Genomic DNA, 22,192 nt, shown 5'->3' with positions numbered 1-22,192 from the left:
GTAATGAAAAATAAGTTATTAAAATTATAAAAAACATAAACACAGAGATGGAATCTCATGAGATAACCACCTCTTACAATTAATACATATTAAAAATATTAATAATATAGGATTATTCATCATATTAAACTTAATTAAAATATAATATCTCTTTTAAACAAAACATATTCCTTCAATATTTAATTTGAATCGTTGGATTCATCTAATTTTTCATTTGAGTTCCTATTAGTTGTATCATTGACCCAACTAATAGAATCAACAGACTCCATTTCTTCAGGAATGGAAATATGAAAATTAAAATTAGCATCATTTCCAATATATTTGACTTCCATATCTTGAGAAAATTCATTAAAATTGGATCTTTCAACCTTGTATTTATCCATAATATTGGATCCAGTAGTTCTATTTGTTCTTGTCTCTAGCTCGGGGAAATTTGACCTATTTGTGAAACTATACAGACTGTCCACAATTTTTTTAGCCACTTCTTCTTCCTTTCGAATTTCTATCATCCTCATTCTTTGAGCGATTTTTTGGTTCTCGAGAAGTTTCTCCTTGAGCTCTTTACACTCTCTAAAGTATGGTTCGGGATTTTTCAAAACCGATATTACATCACTCAATGGGAACTCATCATTAACATTATATTTCCTCTTCAGGCAAATAATCGTAACGGAAACAGAAACAGAATGAAAACAAACTAAAGGAAACATCCATTTTAGAGAATCCTTATGCCATCTAGCCTTAAATGAACTTTCAGGTATTTTAGGAGAAAAACAAATATAAAGTGATGAAACAATTGAAAAAACCTAAACAACAATTTGAGAAACAAATTTACCTGAATGAAAATATTCAAAATTAGAGTTAAGTACTTCCAGTCGAACAAGATTAAAGATGATAAGAATGTTACAAAATAACAAAGTACAAAAAAGACGGGGTTTCGGCTGGTAATTGATATTACCAATAAACAAATGTGAAATAACACAGATAATACAAGATTTGCTCTCCAAAGTTTTTTTAAGGGTACTTCTTTAGAAGAAACCTTCATTGAAGTTATATAAATTGTGGACTAAGAAATTCGAGAACTTAATTTAAAACACCTTTGCACATTGTTTACACATTAACATATTGATAGTGACTAGTTAATTATTTATAAATTTTAAGTAAAATAAAACGAAACTGTAAATTCATTATAGTCAAATTTTATGTTTTGAACAGATATAAAAAATAGTGTAAAATGAAGAGAATTGAAATCATTATAGAAACTAACAAATTTAATAAATTAAATTTAAAACAATTATATATAAATACATATTATTTTATTTATGTAACCTTGGTTATTCTTTTATATTTCTGTAGAAGTATGATTTTGCAACATTTACATCATTTTGTACATTAATTTGACCACAATGTCAAAATAGTATTAAATAACATGGAAATTAGATATAGTAAAATAATTAAAGTCTGTTTAACGCCTTAAACAGAGAAATATTGGAAATATCTATATTTATTAAATTTCACCTTCAATCATGTTTATTACTAATGGAATTCTTGGATATTAACATATATATTAAAAATGTGTTTATGACAAATTTCACCAGTTTTATTAATTAAGGAGTATGTTTAAACGCTGTGTTATTTAAGTACTTTCTAACAACCATTAATGGAACTTATAGCTAAATACGATTCTACAAAAAATGATCGACTTGAATTTTGTATGGACAGGTTACGAAAACGCATGCCGTACCGTAAAGTATGCGACAAGTATTGGATGGTCAACCATAGGATTCAATGTTTACTTTATAGCAAACGAACAAGGAATAAATCAAATGAAATTTGATGATCATCTTGAGGAACATAAAGGAAATTCAAGAACTAATGATTTAGGTCCTCTTCTGAGTAATCAGATATTTCCCTTAATTTCTTCCATTTCAGTTGAATCAGGCTTGATTTTGGGGAATAACTTTGTTAGGAGAATTACTGTGCTGCTTATGGACGAGTTTAAACCAAATTCTCTTATAAAATTCGAAGTTTCTAACGAGTTTGAGATTTTTAGCGTAATTCCTACCAGTAAAAGATCTTTTCAGGTTGCCTGCCAGAATCTAAATTGCGACCTAATAAATCTAAACGTTTACTGTTATTATTCGCCGTTTAAACTGAAACGCGGTTTCATAAATTCTGCTTTGCAAAGAGGCTGTTATTTTGAGATTTCAATTTCTGATGAAATGTTTAAAAATCTAGAATCGGTGAAAATTCCTGGCACAAATACGACAGACCCAGTCAACCTGACATTTCTAAGGAACCTACCTGGATTATTAAAATACATACCTCCAACCAAATTGGTAATATCGTCAGGGACGAGAACAATTACTAACCTAACTGACCCAGAATCATTTCTTAGGACTTGCAATGAATTGTTCAGAGGATTCTCCGGGAGAGATTTAAATTTAAAATCCTGTTTAACAAAAGTTCCTAACGATTGCATAACCAAAGGTGCGGCCAGGATGACGTTCGGAACAGGAGTTGTATCATACAAAGAGGAGAATAACCTGGGGAGAACATTTAAATAAATACAGGCTAAAACTGATTCTAGATCTAAAATATCTAGGATTTTTTATTTAAATAATGATAAAAAAATAATGTACAGTATAATTTACAAATCTGAGTGAAAAGTGTAATTTTTTAAGAAAGTGAGGGAAAAGGGAGTGAGTTCAACGATGGGTAGACGTGTTCGAAATGTGGTGAATGAACTGAGATAGTATGCGAATATAGGAACAAACTGTGATACATAAAAATGTTATATTGATAAAATTATTGATGGAAGTCATGTGTAGATTCAAGAATTTTAGTGTCTAACGAATTTTCGCTGGTGGTGCATGCGGTACCCTTACCTCACTCCGTCTCGACTATTTTCATCTTTATCATGTATTATTAATGGATGTCTCTTTAATCTCATGATTTTATACCATTTATGTTTAATGTCTATCTTATAGTTTAGTATCGCTTATTTTGGTATTTAACCCATCGGAGTTTTTTGTCACGAACATTAAAATCCTCATTGTGATTTAATCATGGATCTGACGAACTGTTTGTTTGGAAATTCTATTATTATAAATTATTTGGATCTGTAGATTTATAATCTATCTTCTAAGTGATGATTATAAATGTCGGTTCTCTTACTGCCCATCCTGGACTTCGTGGTCATACCACAAGCACCGATACATTGAGTGATATAGATTTGTCACTCAGTGATTTTAAAATGAATGCCTGCAAACTGATAATGGATAAATGTTCTGAGATCATTAGGGATGACAAAGCTTGCTATACCCCTGGGAATTGTAATGATGCCTATAAAAAATTTATCATGCCTATCACTCACTCATTTTGTTCATTTTCCAGTGATCAGTGTGATGATCTTAGTTTTGACGAAGCTTTGGATAAGCTTTACAGTGCCGGCGCATTGACCTTTAATATGGAAGATACCAAAAATATAGACGAAAAGATTAAAGAGTTAAATGAACTTAAACATAAGGTTAAAATGGTTTCTCTTAGTTCACATGCTGAGGAAGCCAAAAAGGCCAGGGAAAAATATCTTCAAGATCGATCAGAAAGTCATAAAATTGAATCCAAAACTAGTAAAGGTGCTGAAGAAACCGAGAAGAAGTTAGATGAAGAGACTCCAACCGTTTAACGCAATGGAAAGTTACATGATAAACAAGCTCACCGACGCTGTACGAATTCTTGAACTATCTAACGAATTGAAAATAGATTTCCCCAAAGTAAAGAGTAATTATAACCGAATCGTAAAGTCCGTACACCCGGACAAAAATTGTGGTTTAGATAGAGGTTTGGACTCTGTTTTGGAAGCATACAAACTTCTCGATTATTATTTTAATGTAGTTTTAAATGGTAAAAATCGCCAATTATGTCATTTGTCCTGTATTTCCGATAGTTGTTCCTGCTATGATACCCGCCATGGAAATTCACAACAATCATGCCGGTACCATAAATCAGAAAATTCAGAACCCCTTACTTGTACATTATGCAAGCCGAATCAATTATTAGAGGATTCACCAAAATCGCGGCAGAGTCCCACAAGCAGATTTAGATGTATCAATAGTAAGGACAACTTATCTTCGAGATTCTATATAGAAATTTCCAGAAACTCTCTTGATGTGTTTGAGGGTATTCCGTACGTCACATGTCGTTGTGGTCAAATATTATTTATTACAAAAGAGGCCACTGCCCTAGGTATTCAAACATTCGACTGTGACGTCTGCTCTTGTTCATACAACATAGTATAGTGACTATGTGTTTATTAATCTTTTAGATTACACACATACATTCTATCTAGTATCTAAATCCATCTCTGAGACAGAACAATAAATTTACATGTAAATAAATAAATGCTAAAAAACGTATGTAAACATGCATTTGAGTTGAATTTTAGGATTTATTTTTTGGTAAATCAATTAAATATTTGTAGGAAGATGACAACATATAAAATAAGCCATTGCTCAAATACACCCAAATGTTCAACAACAATAATTGTACATAAAGGAAACAAGGGACCAGTTTACCAGGAATTACAAAGAGTAAAAGTAATTAAAGAAAAAGAGTGTTCTGGATGTCAATGCCAAAATTCAACACAGGAATACCTCGTCTACGAATGGCCAAATAGTACAAATTATATAATTATTTGAAAAAAATGAAGAATGTAAACTTAATTTAAGTACAGATTTATTTACATATTTATTTTTCATGATGTGTGGCTTACGATATTAAAAAATATTAAAACTGAATAGTTGTATTTTTTTCAATATTCGTTATTTTTTATCCTAAAATTAAATATGAAATTTTAATTTCATAACCATAATTTTATGTTTATGTTTCCCCTGTTTTCGTTTAATTAATATATCTATATTTATTAAATCAGAGTAATTTTTTAATGTGTAGTTTTAAATTAAACGATAAGGATAAAATAGATGTCTAAAATTAAATGAAACTTTTATATTTGGTTTTGGTTGCTATTTAATGAGTTTGATTTGAGAATTAACCAAAGCATAGTGATACTTAATTCTTGTACACATTGCAAAATGGAAATACCCAGCTCAGGGGAATTACACGAAGTTGAAGGAGAAAGAGGTAATAGATAGCTCAAGTTTTAGTTAAATGTGTAAATAAATTCTTAATAAATAGTATTTTATTTATATTTCTGATTGAAAGATTTAGGGAACTTCGTAGTCAGAAACGATGGCCACCTCAAGAACGAAGCAACCCTGTCATTCGGACCAGAATGGTCAAAGTCCAGATTGACAAACCTATTAGACGTTGTAAATTATTATAAACCGAACCCAAAAAATCATATTTATCTACCAGAGAATACATTTGATTCCAATGGAAAAATTAGAGGACATATGGGAGGAGAAACGACGTTTCGTAGAGAAACACAATCGAACAGACAAGAACAGCTAAGCACACATACCAATGATAATAATGCAAATCAACAATTTAACGAATTAGAATTCGTAGACTCCGATAAAGATACAGTAGTGCCAGAAGCAAGAGTCAAAGGCCTATTTGAAGTACCATTTGATGTGTATTCAATGCCCAGATTAATAGCTCCATTTAAAGGGTTCTCGAAAATAATAACGCCAAGAGCGATTAGATTAATTAACTTTACAGAAACAGAGGAGGGAAAATTAGTGTGTAAAATAGACAAAAACGCCATGAATATAGTACAAAAACAAGTTGGAAACCTAAACGTAGTCTCAGTAAGCTTCGTAGGAGATCCCAAATCAGGAAAAAGCTTTTTAGCAAGTCTCTTGGTGGGAAAAGATAACACAAGTTTTAACATATCCGAATCATATATAGACCCAAATAACATGCTCACCGATGGATCCGTATGGGTCTATGTATCAGTTTATCAAGAAAAACATGCATACGTGTTTTTGGACTTTGAAGGATTTGAACACTCTGAAAAAAATAAAGTGAAAATGCTACTGTTTGCATTTTCACTGTCAAATCTTGTGTTTTGTAATGTAAAATATTCATTAATGAACGGAATCTATAACTCTGTAAGAGCGATGATCCAGCTGACCAAAAAGCCAACTTCAAACGAGACCTTGGGAAGTAGTGAAAATTTACAAGATGAAAATGAGTTTTTGGAAATGATAAAGGGACAAGGAACCCGACTTCTGAGTCGTTCATACGACAGTCAGAATTTTGTTGATTTGGTTCAAGACTTTGAAGACTCAGAAAAGTACAATAGTGATCGAAAGGAACTGTGGAGTGCACCAATAGTGCAATTTGTCTTTAGAGACTCCTCAGGGTTTGTCAAATGTATAGATGATCGCATTTTCACACCAGAAACCTTGGTGGAACAGGGAATTTTCGAAAATTATCTGGACCTTTTCACCACGGAAGAAAGAGAACCGAATTTCAGAAACGAAATGTTGGACTCCTTCGAAGTATTTAATAACCGGAAGTATCTATCACTTCCTCATCCAACACTCTCAACACATCCATACGGCGATAAAGATTATTCTGATAATGAAGATTCAAACCTAACTGATTTCTTCATGAAGCTTCTGTCGTCTGACAAAGACGACTTCAAGAAGTTCACAAGATTAAGTTATGACGACTTTACCCTCACATCCAATCTCAGCAGCCTGTTTCACGAAAAACTCGACCAACTCAAGTCACTTCTCTATCACGACACTCTCAACTACGCCATGTCTCGCCAACAAGTTAACGGAAGAATGTTTGGAGAGTACCTGAAAAAAATGGCTACACATTTCAACAAGTCAAATACATTGACAGTGGATAACTTAAACGATATGCTTTCATCAGTGTTTTTAAACGAGAATAATGTGATTTTGAAGGAGGCGTTAATTAAATTCTTGAAGGAAATTCGTGCAAAAGTGGCACCAAAGCTACCAATGGATGGCAAAGCACTCCTAAACTTGACCCTATCATCAAAATTCACAAGCTTGAATTATTTCGAATCAAACGCCTTCGGAACACGCGAAGAGTATCAAATGAAATTGAATGAGCTCTCTGAAACGCTCGACGACCTGATTAGAAAATTAGAAAATAAAAATAGGACATTAATGATGGAGCAGCTTGCAAGTTATGTAGATAGGAAGGAATATATCATAAGGAGCAAACTTTTAAAAAGGGAATATAACTTGAATGACCTGAACCAAGATCTAAGTGCTCTTAAAAAATCACTAAATAATAAATTTTCAGACTCCGAACTAGTATCAAAGGTCCTAGCCAGAGCTTCAAATAATCTAGTTTCCCTTTTTAACGACACTCATCCAGAAACTTTCATTCACAATCTAAGTTATTCTAAATCTTCAAGCATAGAAGAAACATTTCAGAACCTCAATACCTACATATCAAACATCACAACCAATTCTCAGTTAGAAACGAAAACTAAGAGTCCACCTGCTTACTCTGGAGCTGACGATAGCGTAATGAGCATGCATAGGGGAAATCAGAGTAATAAGTTAGATAGCGATCTTGGAGATCATACTTTAGATGGAGAATATTATGATTCTGAGGACGAGGAATACGAAGATGAAGATGATGAAGATGAGGAGGAGGAAGAAGATGAAAGTGAGGAAGAGGAAGAAAGTGAATCAGACTTTGAAGTCGAAGATGACGAGGAACATGAATACGAAGATAATGATGTCGAAGAAGAAGAATCAGAAGATGAGGAAACTGAAACTTCAGAGGAGGAATCTGCATCAGTTGAAGATGAAGATGAACAATCTCAAGATAGTCTTGAAAACGAACCTGATGTTCCTCTAGATGAAAATAGTTCGGATGAAAATGACTCCGAACAAGATCAGCAGAATGGAGAATCCGAAGAAGATGACCAAGTTGAACAAAATACAGAGTCGAATCAAGATTATTGGTTACTAGGTGAATCAGGGGGAACGAAAAGTTTTATGGATGATTCCGGACCAGTCTCATCCCAAAACTTTGATGAAGTTTACGTGGATAACGAAAAGATGGGAAACGAGCAAGAAGAAGTGGTGGAAGTTCTTGAAGATGATTTCGCCCAAAGTGATATTGAAGTGAGTGAGAAGAAAGCAATTTTAAAGGAAATATTTGAAAAATCAGCCGATGAGTTCATGGAATCCAGAGGTGCTAAAAAAAATCCACTTTGATTCAATATTTTAAAATATGTGCATATATAATCTATTAAATTAATTTATGTCATTATTGCAAGCAGATTTATAAATAGCAAACGATTAAGAAAGAAACATAATTAAACAGAGCCGTGCTTAGAACTCCAATCCAAGAAAAATTCCATACCTTCATCAGTCGAGGGCCGAGTGCACTCCAAAGCGCGCTCAATGTCCTTCATCTCAACGCCCCTAAAGTCGTTGAAACTTTTTATGTTTTCGATTCCACCAAACAGGTCAATCGTGTCGTCGTAACAATATTCAGCAGCTTTGTAACATAGAGTTAAAAGGTCACAACCAGTCCAACCATCAGTTGAAACAGAGATCTTTTCTAAATCCTCTTCACTGAGAAGACATTTCTTGCTAGAACGCTTGTTGATTATGTCTATAATAAACTTTTTTCTGGTCTCATGGTCGGGGGGAGGGATCAATATTCTCTTTGTAAATCTTCTAAGAGCAGCGGAGTCCATCATATGAGGCCTGTTAGTTGCTCCTATAACTATGACAACCCTTTCCTCACCTGATTCCTTGTCCACAGATAAACTGCCAGAGTTTATGCCATCCATCATCTGAAGAAGTTGGTTTTTCATTCTAACGCTAGAATCGTCGTCTGTTGATTTTCTCTTCCCCAAGACAGCGTCAACCTCGTCTATGAATATCAAGGAGGGGGAATCAACCAAAGCAACCTTGAAAAGCGTCTTTATTATGGATTCAGATTCCCCGTAAAATTTGCTAGTTATGGAACTGGGTGATATCTCAAAAAATGTAGCGTTGGATACATTTGCAATCCATTTTGCGATGGTGGTCTTTCCAGTTCCAGGAGGACCGAATAATAAAATGCCTTTAGGTGCCTTAAATAAACCAATATGAAGGTTCGGCATTAAAATTGGATTAACTATTTTATCAATGACCACCTTTTTAACGTCGTCTAGTCCTACGATATCGTCCTTTGTTATTTTTTGGCATTCCAACACTTTCATATCCAAGGCCATGCTAATCATTTCGGGTGTCACATCTCCCGTAACAAGCGGCAGATATTTTGGATCCAAATGAGGTCCATCAACTTTGTTGTTCATGCCTTGGCGTGGCTTATAATTGTTATAATTACCCAAATTGTAGCCGGGATAAGAATTTTGTTTCGCGTATTGGTCATTCAACTGATTTCTTGCAAGATTTTTGTAATCTGAAACATTAGATTTCGTTAGATCGATTTCTTCCATAGGTTTTGCGTTACCTTCCTTAATTTGGGAATTAAGATACTCAAGGCCTGACTTGAAGCCGACGTTCTTTTCAACCTTATTATTGGCATTAAATTTGTTAATTGACTTAGGCTTGACGTAAGGTGCATTGTTCACGATGTTCGAATAATTTTTTTCACTTGTGGAACTATTAGTTTGTACTTTCGGATGATAATTGTTCAAATTCCTATAATCATCCGCAGACTTCTGTAACTTGGGCTCATCAGGTACAATTTTATCCTTTGGTTCAGGTTTTTTCAAAATAGGTCCCGGTTCAGACTTTTTAGGAGGCTCTGATTTAGTATTTGCGATTTTTGACCTCTCGAAAATATTTTCATTAATTGTGTTTATCAAATACCTTCTTGTCACATTAGTGAGTGGAATATTTGAAACGTAGGAATCACCTTCAAAGAAGTTATCCATGTATAATCTTCTTTTAACCTTTGATTCAGACCCCTCTTCTTGAAGTAGTCTTGAATTGTCGTATATACTTACATAAGGGTTGAAATTATAATTAGTATCTATATTATTTATTAACACATCGAAGTTTGGGTTCAAAGAATCATTAAAATCTTCTGAGATTTCATCATTAAATGAGTACAAAACTCCCAAAGTTTCATCTGTACACACATCTTCTTGGCTATAATACAGGTTGTTGAGCATTTCTGCTATTTTTAAGGCACATTCTGGTGGTAATTCGGAATCATACGCGAGTGTTAATGCCTGAAAATAATATTATGTATTTTAAATCATGGGAATGTCTTACTTTTAGATAGAAGTCATCGTCTGTCATTCGGACTGGCAAATAATAAGAAAATAAAAAAAAGTTATATTAAAAATCATTTAATGAGGAATAAAATGAAATACACATAGAGGGAAATAATAAAATAAGTGTTTTTGAAAAAAGTGATATATGTGTGAATTCACCTTCGTCAGGTTATACGAAGAAAACCTAATGTAACAATAAAATACAAAAATGAAGAAAAATAAAAGAATATAAAATCATAAATTCAATTGGAATAAACGGAATTTCATATTGAATGCAATATAATTATCGTAGAATCTATTAAAAATAAGTATGGAAGAATGGAATCATAAAAATTAACCGGAATAATTTCAAATATTGATATAAATGCATTGAAAATTGAAATTTCAAAGCCGAATTACTAACACATTTTACTCCTTTTATCAATAAAAGTACTATATCAACACAATTTTAGGATTCTAAATAAATAAATGAATTATTAAATTAAACTAACTATAACCTATTTAATATTTATAATTAAAAAATATACGAGAATGTAGTTTAAAAATATCTTAGATTCTGAAAAGATTTTGATAACATGTACTTTCGCCACGCTAAACCACACATTTAATGATTTTATTATATCAATTCATTTGTATTTTAGATCTCTCTAATTTTCAATTACTTTTTTATCTAAAAATTTTTCGCTTTATATTAGAATAGAATTTTGTTCTAAATTATACAAATCTTCTGTAGTATGCTCATTTTTTTAATTCTTACTAATCCTGAAAATATAATTTTCATTTAAAGTAAAAAACAATGTTTGAATATACTAGACAACTCGCAAGCGCGAAGGATAATTACGAAAGGATAGCAAAAGAGGCGGGTGATAAGGTTAATGGAAATATCTTAACCCTCTTTGTGAAATCATTGTTAGGTGGTTGGTTCGTCGCCATTGGCGGTTATGCCGCATCTGTTATAGCATCACTGTTTTATGAACAGGATGCTTCAAATGGAGCAGCCAGGGCAGCCTTCAGTTTAATATTCCCTGGGGCATTGTGTGCGATTCTGTTCACTGGAAGTGACTTATATACAGGAAATACTATGAGTTTTACATTTGCATTGTGTAAAAAGCATATAACTTTTTTAAATTACTTTCTTAAATTGGGTATCTCAATCATGGGGAACTATATAGGCGCGGTTATTGGGGCATTGATCCTTTCTGGAGGAACCACTTACTTCCTTAAAGATGTAGGAAAAGGAGCTCCTTATTTGCTAGATATGGCCATTGCTAAGACAAACAAGCCTTTTTGGAAAACCATGTTCTCAGCTATAGGATGTAATTGCTTTGTTTGCCTGGCAGTGTGGTCATTTTACGCATGCTATGATTCAGCAGGTGCAGTATTAATAGTATTCGCACATATAGGAGCTTTTGCAGCAGGAGGCCTGGAGCATACTATTGCTAACTTCTATCTTCTAAACGCAGCTTTGATTTCACAATCAGGTGTATCATTTTTGGACGTTTATTATCGTAACCTTATTCCAGTCTTCTTAGGTAATACAATAGCAGGAACAATGTTCATGGGACTACCAATAGCATTTATGTACAGAGAAACCCCGAAACATCCTATTTTCAAAGACTCAAGAAGCGATGATGTCGAAATCAAGGCTCTCATTGTGTAATCTAAAACTAACCATTCATTAGAAAATCTCTTCATTACATAATATATTGTTACTCATTGTTTAAAATTTAGAATTATATAAAATAAAAACGAAATATATAATTATTGAATAGTGAATAAATATTTACAAGCGATCTTCCTTCAAATTACCTGTATTTATAAGTCACAAAAATATTTTATAATAAAAAAATTATTTATACAAATGTGTTGTATAATTTATATTAAAATTATTTAAATAGATACCTTTTGTTTTAGATTATGAGGATAACATAAATACCAATATTAATTGTTGTAAAATGTTTGTAGTGTGTTTATCTTTAGATTTTGTTACTAAATGGAATCTAAAATTTTATTTAACCAATGATTACCAATTACTCTTAGTCTTATAAGTAATAATTAAAATTATTACTAATGATAGATATTAAGGAAAAGTAAATTTAAAAACAAACTATTTTATAAAACAAATAAAATGGGCAAAAAAAGCTCGAGGCAAGAAGAAAAAAAAGTCAGAGCCTCTGACTTTTCTAACTTCCATACCTCCGATTTCAGGCCTACAGGATTGCACCAAATATTTGCCTCTTTTAACAATATCGCAACTTTACAAACAAACACATCAATAAAATCAGAGTCTTCTACAAAAACTAAGGGAGTTAATGCCCAAAGCTATCCAACTAAAGATGTGTCAGAGTCTCAAGCAGATATTTTAGCAATACTAAATAAGCTAACAAAAAAAGATAGCATAACAAAAGTAAAAGCATTGGAAACATTTAACGAAATAGTAGAAATCATACCAGAAGAACTGCTGGAAGAGTTTATAGTGGATTTGATACACATATTCAAGAAACTGGCAGTAGTGGAACCAGTCAAAAAAATCCGATTAGAATTCGGAATACTGCTTTCCAAAATCTCTAAGAAATTGAGAAAGAAACTGCAGAATTATCTTGAGAGCTTTATTACATACTGGTGGATATCTATGCACGACGAGTCGCCAGAAATTTCACAAGTTTATTTCGATTCCTTCAAAAACCTTTTCAGCACAACGCTTTCCGAAAGTGAATTCGAACTGAAAACGCTTAAAATTTTGGACTTCTATCTGACAAGAATAATCTCAGATTATCTGGAATGGCTCAATAGAGATATGGATAGTTACACAAAAGAGTGGATAGATACCTTTGGTAAGTCAGCGCAAAACAGCGCAACCACAGCGGATATGCATAACAGATTATTCTATTCAATTTCACACTCACTCAAGAAATTATTTGAATACGTTAGAGTTCATAGAAATGATTATACATTTGTTCTGGATGGTTTGATAAATAGCGAATTCATCTCAAGAGTTAACGAAGTTTACAAATCACCGTCATTTAAGAAAAAACTATCATGCCTATTAATGCTGGTTGAAATGGTTAAAGTCCTGCCAAAGAAGACATATAACCACCTGGAAACTATCATATCAAACTGTGTAACAAGTTTGAAGAAGGATACTGAACCCTCACTTATATACCACAGCGTGAGGTTGATATGTGCGTGTACCAGAGAAAATAATAGTTGCATAACATCATTTCTAGCAAACTATGACGACCTGGTAATTTCAATTCTGAAAAACTTCAATGGAGGATACTCAAACAAGATTGATTTGTACACACTGTTCCCATCGCTCTACATGTATCTAGACGTTGAGTATTTTAAAAAATACCCTGAAAACTTCGATAATGTCCTGAATTACCTGTGCGACTTGATGCAAACGGAAGTGTCGAACCTGAAGAGAAACTCATACACGTTTGATTTGGACCTGTATAGAAACATGGGAACGAGCATGTTATGCTCATTTTACAAACTACTCTTGCTCTCAAAACTAAAATCGGTACATTACATTACATTGCCGTTAAAAAAAATGACGCCAATAAATGATAAATCAAGAGATTTTTTATGGTACTATCACATAGTGATGACAGAGTACCTTCTGGAGTCAAATTTGGATAAAGAAGACTTTTTCCAAGATTTTTTAAAGGAGTTGTTTTCATATTCTGAGTCTAACACTGTGTTAGTTACGTTGATTGTAGATAACATTTATTCGAAAGTGGGAGATACGATGAATGAGGTGTATCCAGAATTTCAGAGTGTATATAATCATCTATTGGAAAATGTAAAAACAAAATTCGTTGAAAACCTGGTCCAACATTTGGAAAATCAAGCAGACCTCAGTCTGGATATAGACCAAATGACTCAATTGCTCAGGAAAAGTACAATAAAACTGCCAAATGAAATACCAATGATCATATTCAAACTCGAATCACGCTCAGATTTTGTCAAAAAATACACTTTTTTGTTGGAAGTTTACAAAAAACTAGAGTGGAACGATCTGGGTGGAACATTAGAGGTAGAACTGGACAACAAATTGCATCTTTTCTACTCAGCAGTACTAATGGAAAGGAACCCAAAGTTAGTATTACAAGTGTTTGAGAAAAAATTCTGTTTGCAAGATAAGAGGACATTTTATATGCTAAACGAAGTGGTAAATCTATGTAATAGTCCAGAAACTTCAGAATATTTGGTTCAATTGGCAAGGGAGCATCCGAACCTTGACCTTTTGGATAGCATTTTCCAACGTGTGGACCATAGTCTTCTGACCGGAGAAAATAAAACTGTTTATGAAGTTCTTTTGGTTTTGTATCAATTGTATGAATGTAAAAAGGTGGAATTTTACCAAAACTATGACAATAATCTAGTTGAAACTATCCTAACAGTATACTTAAATGCAGTTTTAAGGAAACAGATGTATGATTTCGGTGTATTCGCAACGTTTGTCCTGGAACAGTTTTCAAAAAATACAGATTCTGAAGTTAAATTGGAAGAACCACACATGAAAAAGCTCAGAGAACTCAACCCTGTGGATTTGGAAGATTTTGAAAAGTTTTCAAAAAATCTAGGAACAATTCTAGGGAACCTCTTTGAAACAGAATTTGTGACTAAAGTACTCAAAAAAGCTAGAAAATTAGCAAAAGAAGATGATACAAAAATATTGGAAAGGAGGTCTTATCACTTGGTAGTCAACTTGTACCTTGACTCTGATGAATCAAACATTGAAGTTGACGAGTTTTTGGACTTGTTTTTGGGAACATTTGTTAGTTCTGAACCTGATTCATGGGTAACAGTACATGAAGATTTCATAAATATAGCAAATAAATATGGGTTCAAAAATGAGGAGACGATGCTAAGATTCATCAAGAAAATGCTAAATAAGATTATGGAACAAAAATACACATCTCTTACAGAACTGAATAGGACAGTTGGATTGTTCCAGTACTTTTATAAAACACTCAGAAGTTATCTAAGGAAACACCACGATCTAGTCTGTTTCATCAAATCAAACTTCTGCAAGAATCTAACGGCACCATACCTGTTATCTGCCTTGTATTCAGTAGATACTATTTCGGATCATGATATTATATGTGAAATCATTGAATTTGGGAAGTTTGTTGAAAATAAAAGAAAATCTGAAATAAGTAGATTAGAAAAGCCAGATACATACACATTTTTGAATTATATAACATTAGTCACACGTTTGCTCACAAATTACAAGAAAGTCAATAAAATTGGTCAATTGGAGTCAGAAGACCCTTTTAAAATGTTCAATCTCCCATTAAAAAATGCCAATAGTCATGATTCAACTCCCCATAATCACATCGATAACAAATCAACAAATTCCGAAAGTGTCGAAAATTTTTTAAATTCAGAACAATTTCAACAAAATAGATTTTTTTCAAACCTATTCTCACTATTTTCCTCAGCAAATTTAGAAGAAACAGTAGATTTCTTCTGGGCTCACCTGTCACTGTTCAAGTTTCTATCACTCTTCTCAGTAGATATACACAAAAATTATAAAGATGATATCAGTACTAATATTTCTGGTTCTCTTGCAAACCTATATGGTAGTCTCGCTCTTCACGGTGTTTCGACGAGCCTCATTTCCACGCTTATCAATTTTCAAGTAGAACAAGGATATGTGTCGGAGTTTAATTTCTTAGTTTCTCCAGATGCGGAACATTTTTTTAAACATGCTAATAGATCGGAATTTGATTTGTACAAAGAGTTTACCAATCTCAAAATCACTAAAGAGGCCTACGATCCTAAATCCCTGGTAACCTGGCTGATCCTGTGTCTCAAATATGGACAGGAATCTTTGAAACTAGAAGATTCAGATTCTGTACCAGATTTCTCAAGAAGCGTATCACTTCTTCTGAGGAGCATAAATTCATTGCAACCCAGTTCATACTTCGTGAACGTATACGCAGCAAGTCTGTGGAACTGTAGAGTATTTTATCCATCGATCTCAGAAGTGGGAATATTCTGCAACTTCCCAAACCATAATTACGTCTGCGTAATAGATAACTTCCCAGAATGGGATTTCTTCCACGATTTAAACAGCTGCAAGATCGATTTCTTCAAGTTGCTGTACGCATTCAACAATTATTCACAGAATACAGTGGAGCTGGAAGATAATGAATTGGATGAAGAAGAACTTACAATCAATGATTTGAGCGAAGAAGTGGAATCAGAAGTAGTAGATGCTCAAGAAAGCAAAGAGGATCAAGCAAGTCAAAGTGACGAGGAACAGAAGGAACCTGAGCATAATATTATAGATGTTAAAAATTCATATGATATAATGAAGTTGTATTTTTCCATGATAATAGGACCGTATTTGACTAGTAAAATAATGAGGACATACAAATACCTAGAAGGAGGAGACTCGCAAGAGATTGAAAAGTGCCTAATATGCTGGCTTACAGTATTTAACCTACAAGGAAGATATAAGAAGTTAGGAAACCTAAATTGCGCAAACGCAATGGTGAAATTGCTTACATTAAAGCCAAATGAATTCACAGAATATATTGATTCATTCCAAGATAACTTAGCAGAGGCCATTTGTGATTCATACCATGAAATAAACAACATGTCATTCTTCTATTCAGAACAGTTCAAACTCTACGAATTGTACGAAGACGAATTCTATACAGGAGAGTTCTATAAAAGTAGCCTCCTGGACCTTTTCCTCCAATTATTGATACTGTGTCTGGAGAAAATGCTGATCAAGGACGAAGAGTTCTGCCAAACAGTTAAGTTAGTGTACTATAAAGTAGCAAAGATATTCCCAATGCAAGTGTCTGAAATGTGGAACAACTGCAAAAACACGTATGTAAAGAAAAATATCAAGAAATTCACAAAACATGAAGTCACACAAAAATTAGTTAAAGACGAACTCGACACAATAAAAGTGCTAGCAAACGACTTAACAGTTTTTTATGATACAATTAAGAGGGAAGTTACAGCCAAGTTGCTAACGAAAAATGAAATCACAGCAAAGATAACAATAAAGGTGCCCTCAGCATTCCCATTGGAACCCCTGACCTTCGTTTCACAAGAGAAAAAAAATCACAAATGGATAGTCTATTCACACTCAGAAGCAAATAGAAGCGGAATAACACAAGGACTCCTACTATGGTATAACAACGTAATCAAATATTATCAAGGAATCGATGAATGCCCAATCTGTTACTCAATAGTCCATGCACAGTTCCAGTCAATACCAACAAAATCATGTAAAGTATGTAAATACAAGTTCCATAAAGAGTGTTTATTCAAGTAAGTTATAATAAATAGATAACTAAAATATAATACAAAAATAATCATTTTTTAGATGGTTCAGAAATGCAGCCAAGGCCAAATGCCCATTGTGCCAATCCCAAGTATCATTCCTGTGAAAATTTTCACAAATAATAATTTTAAAATAAAATAATCTTATTCATTGCATTTTACCCGTATATATATATCGCCCGCGATCACAATTGATCCATGAATAATGATGGGGAACATTTAGTATATAAAAATGGATAACTTCACCAAGTTCAATACAGGAAGACCGTACTTCAACGTTAATACAATTTTAGATTTCGCTCCATTGACGGAGCCCCAAAAGGTCCATCTTACAAAGGTTTACACAACACTAGCCTTGTCAGCACTCATAACTTTTCTGTCTGTAGTGATAAATGGACCATGGGCACTGCTCCACCCCTTATTTGGAGTTCTCTCAGTCTTGGGGAGCTTATTCTACATTATTTTCACTAAAACTAGCAGAAATGTAAGTTAATACGCTAAATTTATAACTCTTAGGATTCTAATTATAAAAGGCTCGTTGCATTATTATTTTTTTCTCTGGGACTAGGGATTACATATAGAAACTATGTATTACAAGCTTTCGCCTTCAACCCAGGTAAATATTCTCAGTGATTAATGCTTTTAGAAATCGTTACAACCGCGCTCATGGGATCTATTGGGATTTTCGGATCATTCTCATTGGCATCACTCTTCATGAAAACTAGAACAGCAATGTACTTGGGAGCATTGATCTTTTCGCTCTCCAACTATATCATGATGGTCAACTTCGCAAATTACTTCTTCAGATCAAAATTCGTCAACAATGTAACCCTCATCCTAGGATTGTTTTTGTTCGTAGGGTAAGTAAAAAACAACTTTATTATATATTAAATAAATATTATCATAAATAAATAGGTATATTGCATTTGACACTCAAATGGTACTAAAGGAAGTGAAGAATGGAAACGAAGACTACATCTACCACGCAATGATGCTTTACTACGACCTCTTTGCACTTTTCCTGGAACTACTTATTTATTTGATGGAAAAAGAAAAAAGCAAATCAAAAAAGGATAAAAATTGAACGTAAAATTGACCTGAACAAACTAAAGCCCATTTACATTTTTTGAAATCTAATTATCTAATACGTCGTTAGAGACTATAGAAGATAAAAGTCAATCAATTTATTAGTTGGTTCAAGGAATAATTTATTTCTTTACACATCAAAAATTAGTCCAAGGGAATACAAACATTCCAATGGTCTAAAATTGAAAATCAGAAAAAATTAAATTAACTCTTATTTCAAATTCATTTACATATTTATACATTCTAAATATATAATACATAATAATCAAAGATAAAAATCAGAGGTGGAATCTTACTATAGTGTTGTCGATGAAAGAAGTTTTTAAAAAAATAAGTTAAATTAATTAAATCTAATTAAATTGACAAGAATATTGAGGAAATAAATAAAATTTTAAAATGTGTTAATCTACCAAGAAAATTCTGCTATTGGGGAATCACACATAGAATCAAATTATTTTTTTAATGTACAATAAAACCAAATATATAATGGTTGAACACATTTTTATTCACAATAGAAATGAAATTTTGTGAATTACCAATATTGTTAACAACAGTAATACGTCCAGTTCAAATTTGTAATCAAATACCATTGAGAAAAGCACCGAAACCAAAAACTAAACCAAAACCAAAACAACAAGAAACAGTTGGAGTAACAAGATATTATCCATATATTCCACCAAACCTAATAGTAGATACAGTAAACTCACTAAAAGATAAAGAAAGCTTATCAGAGATCCTAGATCTCATTTTCAGCCCATTGTCGCCATCGGATACAATAGAAGATCGCAAACTGTACCAAAAAACATATAATATTTATCAATTGTATAAGAAGAAAATCATAGAAAAGTATAAAGAAAGGGAATCCTATGTAAAATCACAAATGTTCGATGCAATTGAAAATCTACCAGAAAATCTATACGACGAAACAGTCCAATCAGAAACAGAACCAATACCAGAGGAATTAACATTTCAAAAAGCATATAGAGAACAACTAATTAATAAACATTTATCAGATTACGAAATAGAAAAACTCGATACATTTCGAATGTTAATGTATTTAAGATTCCCACACACGGAAACGAAACTAAAGAACCCAGGATTATTTTGGCTGGAAGAAAAGAAAATGATATCAAGACAGAAACAAGCATCATTGTTATCAAGAAATTCTAAATCAAAAAACTAGAACCATATGTATGTATTCCTGTTATTTATATACACAACAACAGCATATATAATAAACAATATAAGGTATATACCAAGAATCATGATACAAAATATGGCAACCAAGAGCATATCAGTGGGAATTGAAAAAACAATCTCCGATTGCGTGCCGAAGGTAAAATCAAAAAGAGTTAACGGGTTTGTTAAATTTCTGTTGGAGGATTTTCATGTACACGAAATTGATCTTGAAGGTAAAATATTGAACCTGGGCCAGTTCGTTAATATCGCACAAATCGAACAAGCATTCGAAAGGAAAAAAAGAACAGAAACTGGCCAACAATTTCTCTCAACATATAAAGAAAATTCATCAGTAAACTATCCAGATGATTTGTTTCAGGATCTTGACAAGGTGAGATTTGATGCTTTGCTTAGATCTTTGAGTAATAAATTACAGTTACAAACTAAGAACAATGAGGCTCATTTTGCATTACTGTGTTGCAAGAACAAGGAAGATATGAAGAAAATTAGAACAAGAGTACATCAGTGGATAAGAACTGAACTGCCGTTTTTGGAATCAACAACCGTAGATTTGAAGAGTTGCAAAGAAGATGAGAAGATGAGCGAATACTTAGAAAGCTATTCTGACTTTTCTACACTGCAACCAGACTATAATCTCATCATCGTTGAGCCCACGAAACTTTGTAAAAAGTTTTTAACAACCAAAGTCAATGAAAATTGTGTGGAGCCCTTTTTAGGACCCGAAAGCCAACTAACATTGGACGAAATAGTTAAAAAAGTAGATAAAACTGATTATGAAACATTTAAACCTAAATCTTACGCAAGATACTTGCACTTCAACATGCTTAAAATAAATAGAGAAACCTCGGAAGTTGTAAATATGATATGCAAATCAGCAAAAAGATCAAGTTTTGATATCTTCTCTGCTGGAAACAAGGACAAAAGAGGAATCACAGTCCAAAGGATGTGTATAAGAAGATGTAAAATAGTAGATCTGTTCGAAGCAATGACAAAGGGATGGTTCAATGATGTGTATCTAAGCGATTTTTTATACAAAAATAAAAGAATCAGTTTAGGAGATTTGACCGGAAACCATTTCAAAATAGTGATCAGAGGAATAGAAGATCAATCAAACATACACAAATGCATGGAGACACTGAAAACCTATGGATTTATAAACTATTTCGGACTTCAGAGGTTCGGAACGAAAAAGGTTGGAACCCATATAGTTGGGGCAGCGTTAATACACCAAAAATATGATCTTGCAATCAGACTGATCCTTGGAGATATAGAAACTGCTAAACAATACAAAGTGTTCAATAAATTTTTCAAAGATTCCGAACCTGAGAAAGTGGATAACTGTGAATCAACATCAATTAAGCCTGAGAATTTGGAAGGTGAAATGGAAGGCAGAAAGTATAGGTGGGCGACTGATTACTACCTGATAGATAATGATCCGGAAACGGCACTAAAGAACTTACCTAGTCACCTGTTTATAGAAAAGAGTATATTAAAGGGCATTATTTCTAAAATACCCTCTGATAAGTGCCTAGGAAGAGTACCCAAAAACATTCTTTCAATTTATGTACACTCGACTCAGAGTCTCTTATTCAACCTTGCAGCATCAGAAAGACTTGATAAATTCGGATACAAGGTGGTAGCTGGTGATTTGGTCGCAACTGGAGAGCAAGAACTAAGTGAGTCAAGCGAAAGTGAAGAAAATGAGCCAAATCTAAGTAAAAACAAGAGAATACAGATACTGGAAGTTGAAAATGAAGAAGAAGCTAAGAGATATACAATTGAACAAGTGGTTCTACCACTCCCGGGAGATAATGTGAAGTATCCCAGAAACATCGAAGAATTCTACCGCAAAATCGCCATGGAAAACTTCAATATTTCTCTGGATGACTTCTCTTCGTTCAAGGATGTTGAAGGGAAAAAACATAGAAGTCTGGTTTCAGTAAGAGGATCATATAGATTCCTTATAGTTAAGCCGAAGGATATTTCATACGAAGTTATTGAGAATCTTGAAGATCCTTTCCAAGTTTTAATAAAGCCGGAAATAGAAGGTTATATGCAATATTTAGAGAATTATGAGACCCAGAAGAATTCGGAAAATATTTTCAAATTAGGAGATCTAATAAGGAACAAATCAGCTCTCCTCTTAAGATGCTCCCTTCCGAAATCCTCCTATATCACGGTAGCTCTACGTGAAATTATAACAGACCAGTCAATAGAAAATAATTATATTTAAAAGTGGTGTTTTTATTAGATTATTTTAAAAAATCACACTGATGGATTCTTTTCATTCCCACACTCAAGTCCCCTATATCTATCTGGATAACCTTATAATATAAACTTGTATTCCCATTAATTTTGTATAATTATGTGTTTTAATTTATCATAACGTATTTA

General features: G+C 33.0%; 12 protein-coding genes across 12 annotated transcripts, besides 19 other annotated features; 10 read left to right on the top strand and 2 right to left on the bottom strand.

Annotated features, from left to right (window-relative positions):
• Positions 1–179: 179 nt before the first annotated feature.
• TA15795 (uncharacterized protein) lies at positions 180–1,042 on the bottom strand (the record flags this gene model as incomplete). Its single annotated transcript, XM_946713.1, has 2 exons — positions 180–803; positions 833–1,042. The coding sequence occupies 2 exons, from the start codon at positions 1,040–1,042 to the stop codon at positions 180–182; spliced, it is 834 nt and encodes a 277-aa protein (XP_951806.1).
• Positions 651–710: a sequence feature (4 probable transmembrane helices predicted for TA15795 by TMHMM2.0 at aa 13-35, 39-56, 63-82 and 102-121).
• Positions 768–803: a sequence feature (4 probable transmembrane helices predicted for TA15795 by TMHMM2.0 at aa 13-35, 39-56, 63-82 and 102-121).
• Positions 833–856: a sequence feature (4 probable transmembrane helices predicted for TA15795 by TMHMM2.0 at aa 13-35, 39-56, 63-82 and 102-121).
• Positions 875–928: a sequence feature (4 probable transmembrane helices predicted for TA15795 by TMHMM2.0 at aa 13-35, 39-56, 63-82 and 102-121).
• Positions 938–1,006: a sequence feature (4 probable transmembrane helices predicted for TA15795 by TMHMM2.0 at aa 13-35, 39-56, 63-82 and 102-121).
• A 649-nt stretch (positions 1,043–1,691) lies between the features above and the next one.
• On the top strand, positions 1,692–2,564 carry TA15800 (uncharacterized protein; the record flags this gene model as incomplete). Its single annotated transcript, XM_946712.1, has 1 exon — positions 1,692–2,564. The coding sequence occupies one exon, from the start codon at positions 1,692–1,694 to the stop codon at positions 2,562–2,564; it is 873 nt and encodes a 290-aa protein (XP_951805.1).
• Positions 2,565–3,148: 584 nt separating this feature from the next.
• On the top strand, positions 3,149–3,685 carry TA15805 (uncharacterized protein; the record flags this gene model as incomplete). Its single annotated transcript, XM_946711.1, has 1 exon — positions 3,149–3,685. One exon carries the CDS (start codon positions 3,149–3,151, stop codon positions 3,683–3,685), a length of 537 nt encoding a protein of 178 aa, XP_951804.1.
• On the top strand, positions 3,663–4,298 carry TA15810 (uncharacterized protein; the record flags this gene model as incomplete). The annotated part of the gene is made up of 1 exon (XM_946710.1): positions 3,663–4,298. The coding sequence occupies one exon, from the start codon at positions 3,663–3,665 to the stop codon at positions 4,296–4,298; it is 636 nt and encodes a 211-aa protein (XP_951803.1).
• Positions 4,299–4,400: 102 nt separating this feature from the next.
• TA15815 (uncharacterized protein) lies at positions 4,401–4,697 on the top strand (the record flags this gene model as incomplete). The annotated part of the gene is made up of 1 exon (XM_946709.1): positions 4,401–4,697. The coding sequence occupies one exon, from the start codon at positions 4,401–4,403 to the stop codon at positions 4,695–4,697; it is 297 nt and encodes a 98-aa protein (XP_951802.1).
• A 393-nt stretch (positions 4,698–5,090) lies between these two features.
• On the top strand, positions 5,091–8,174 carry TA15820 (uncharacterized protein; the record flags this gene model as incomplete). The annotated part of the gene is made up of 2 exons (XM_946708.1): positions 5,091–5,139; positions 5,227–8,174. 2 exons carry the CDS (start codon positions 5,091–5,093, stop codon positions 8,172–8,174), a joined length of 2,997 nt encoding a protein of 998 aa, XP_951801.1.
• Positions 8,175–8,275: 101 nt separating this feature from the next.
• Positions 8,276–10,223, bottom strand: TA15825 (26S protease subunit, putative; the record flags this gene model as incomplete). The annotated part of the gene is made up of 2 exons (XM_946707.1): positions 8,276–10,153; positions 10,197–10,223. 2 exons carry the CDS (start codon positions 10,221–10,223, stop codon positions 8,276–8,278), a joined length of 1,905 nt encoding a protein of 634 aa, XP_951800.1.
• A 771-nt stretch (positions 10,224–10,994) lies between these two features.
• Positions 10,995–11,858, top strand: TA15830 (formate/nitrate transporter, putative; the record flags this gene model as incomplete). The annotated part of the gene is made up of 1 exon (XM_946706.1): positions 10,995–11,858. The coding sequence occupies one exon, from the start codon at positions 10,995–10,997 to the stop codon at positions 11,856–11,858; it is 864 nt and encodes a 287-aa protein (XP_951799.1).
• Positions 11,103–11,171: a sequence feature (6 probable transmembrane helices predicted for TA15830 by TMHMM2.0 at aa 37-59, 69-91, 112-134, 164-186, 193-215 and 241-263).
• Positions 11,199–11,267: a sequence feature (6 probable transmembrane helices predicted for TA15830 by TMHMM2.0 at aa 37-59, 69-91, 112-134, 164-186, 193-215 and 241-263).
• Positions 11,328–11,396: a sequence feature (6 probable transmembrane helices predicted for TA15830 by TMHMM2.0 at aa 37-59, 69-91, 112-134, 164-186, 193-215 and 241-263).
• Positions 11,484–11,552: a sequence feature (6 probable transmembrane helices predicted for TA15830 by TMHMM2.0 at aa 37-59, 69-91, 112-134, 164-186, 193-215 and 241-263).
• Positions 11,571–11,639: a sequence feature (6 probable transmembrane helices predicted for TA15830 by TMHMM2.0 at aa 37-59, 69-91, 112-134, 164-186, 193-215 and 241-263).
• Positions 11,715–11,783: a sequence feature (6 probable transmembrane helices predicted for TA15830 by TMHMM2.0 at aa 37-59, 69-91, 112-134, 164-186, 193-215 and 241-263).
• Positions 11,859–12,326: 468 nt separating the features above from the next.
• Positions 12,327–17,619, top strand: TA15835 (uncharacterized protein; the record flags this gene model as incomplete). The annotated part of the gene is made up of 2 exons (XM_946705.1): positions 12,327–17,500; positions 17,556–17,619. 2 exons carry the CDS (start codon positions 12,327–12,329, stop codon positions 17,617–17,619), a joined length of 5,238 nt encoding a protein of 1,745 aa, XP_951798.1.
• A 125-nt stretch (positions 17,620–17,744) lies between these two features.
• TA15840 (apoptosis inhibitor, Bax-1 homologue, putative) lies at positions 17,745–18,596 on the top strand (the record flags this gene model as incomplete). The annotated part of the gene is made up of 4 exons (XM_946704.1): positions 17,745–17,996; positions 18,029–18,128; positions 18,159–18,372; positions 18,428–18,596. The coding sequence occupies 4 exons, from the start codon at positions 17,745–17,747 to the stop codon at positions 18,594–18,596; spliced, it is 735 nt and encodes a 244-aa protein (XP_951797.1).
• Positions 17,850–17,903: a sequence feature (7 probable transmembrane helices predicted for TA15840 by TMHMM2.0 at aa 36-53, 57-79, 91-109, 119-141, 148-170, 174-193 and 209-231).
• Positions 17,913–17,981: a sequence feature (7 probable transmembrane helices predicted for TA15840 by TMHMM2.0 at aa 36-53, 57-79, 91-109, 119-141, 148-170, 174-193 and 209-231).
• Positions 18,047–18,103: a sequence feature (7 probable transmembrane helices predicted for TA15840 by TMHMM2.0 at aa 36-53, 57-79, 91-109, 119-141, 148-170, 174-193 and 209-231).
• Positions 18,161–18,229: a sequence feature (7 probable transmembrane helices predicted for TA15840 by TMHMM2.0 at aa 36-53, 57-79, 91-109, 119-141, 148-170, 174-193 and 209-231).
• Positions 18,248–18,316: a sequence feature (7 probable transmembrane helices predicted for TA15840 by TMHMM2.0 at aa 36-53, 57-79, 91-109, 119-141, 148-170, 174-193 and 209-231).
• Positions 18,326–18,372: a sequence feature (7 probable transmembrane helices predicted for TA15840 by TMHMM2.0 at aa 36-53, 57-79, 91-109, 119-141, 148-170, 174-193 and 209-231).
• Positions 18,428–18,440: a sequence feature (7 probable transmembrane helices predicted for TA15840 by TMHMM2.0 at aa 36-53, 57-79, 91-109, 119-141, 148-170, 174-193 and 209-231).
• Positions 18,486–18,554: a sequence feature (7 probable transmembrane helices predicted for TA15840 by TMHMM2.0 at aa 36-53, 57-79, 91-109, 119-141, 148-170, 174-193 and 209-231).
• A 519-nt stretch (positions 18,597–19,115) lies between the features above and the next one.
• On the top strand, positions 19,116–19,781 carry TA15845 (uncharacterized protein; the record flags this gene model as incomplete). The annotated part of the gene is made up of 1 exon (XM_946703.1): positions 19,116–19,781. The coding sequence occupies one exon, from the start codon at positions 19,116–19,118 to the stop codon at positions 19,779–19,781; it is 666 nt and encodes a 221-aa protein (XP_951796.1).
• Positions 19,782–19,874: 93 nt separating this feature from the next.
• TA15850 (uncharacterized protein) lies at positions 19,875–22,031 on the top strand (the record flags this gene model as incomplete). The annotated part of the gene is made up of 1 exon (XM_946702.1): positions 19,875–22,031. One exon carries the CDS (start codon positions 19,875–19,877, stop codon positions 22,029–22,031), a length of 2,157 nt encoding a protein of 718 aa, XP_951795.1.
• Positions 22,032–22,192: the final 161 nt, after the last annotated feature.

The sequence above is a fragment of the Theileria annulata genome, chromosome 2 (assembly GCF_000003225.4).
Source record: "Theileria annulata chromosome 2, complete sequence, *** SEQUENCING IN PROGRESS ***".
In the NCBI taxonomy this organism is placed as follows: Eukaryota; Apicomplexa; class Aconoidasida; order Piroplasmida; family Theileriidae; genus Theileria; species Theileria annulata.
This window is presented reverse-complemented; position numbering and strand designations above follow the sequence as displayed.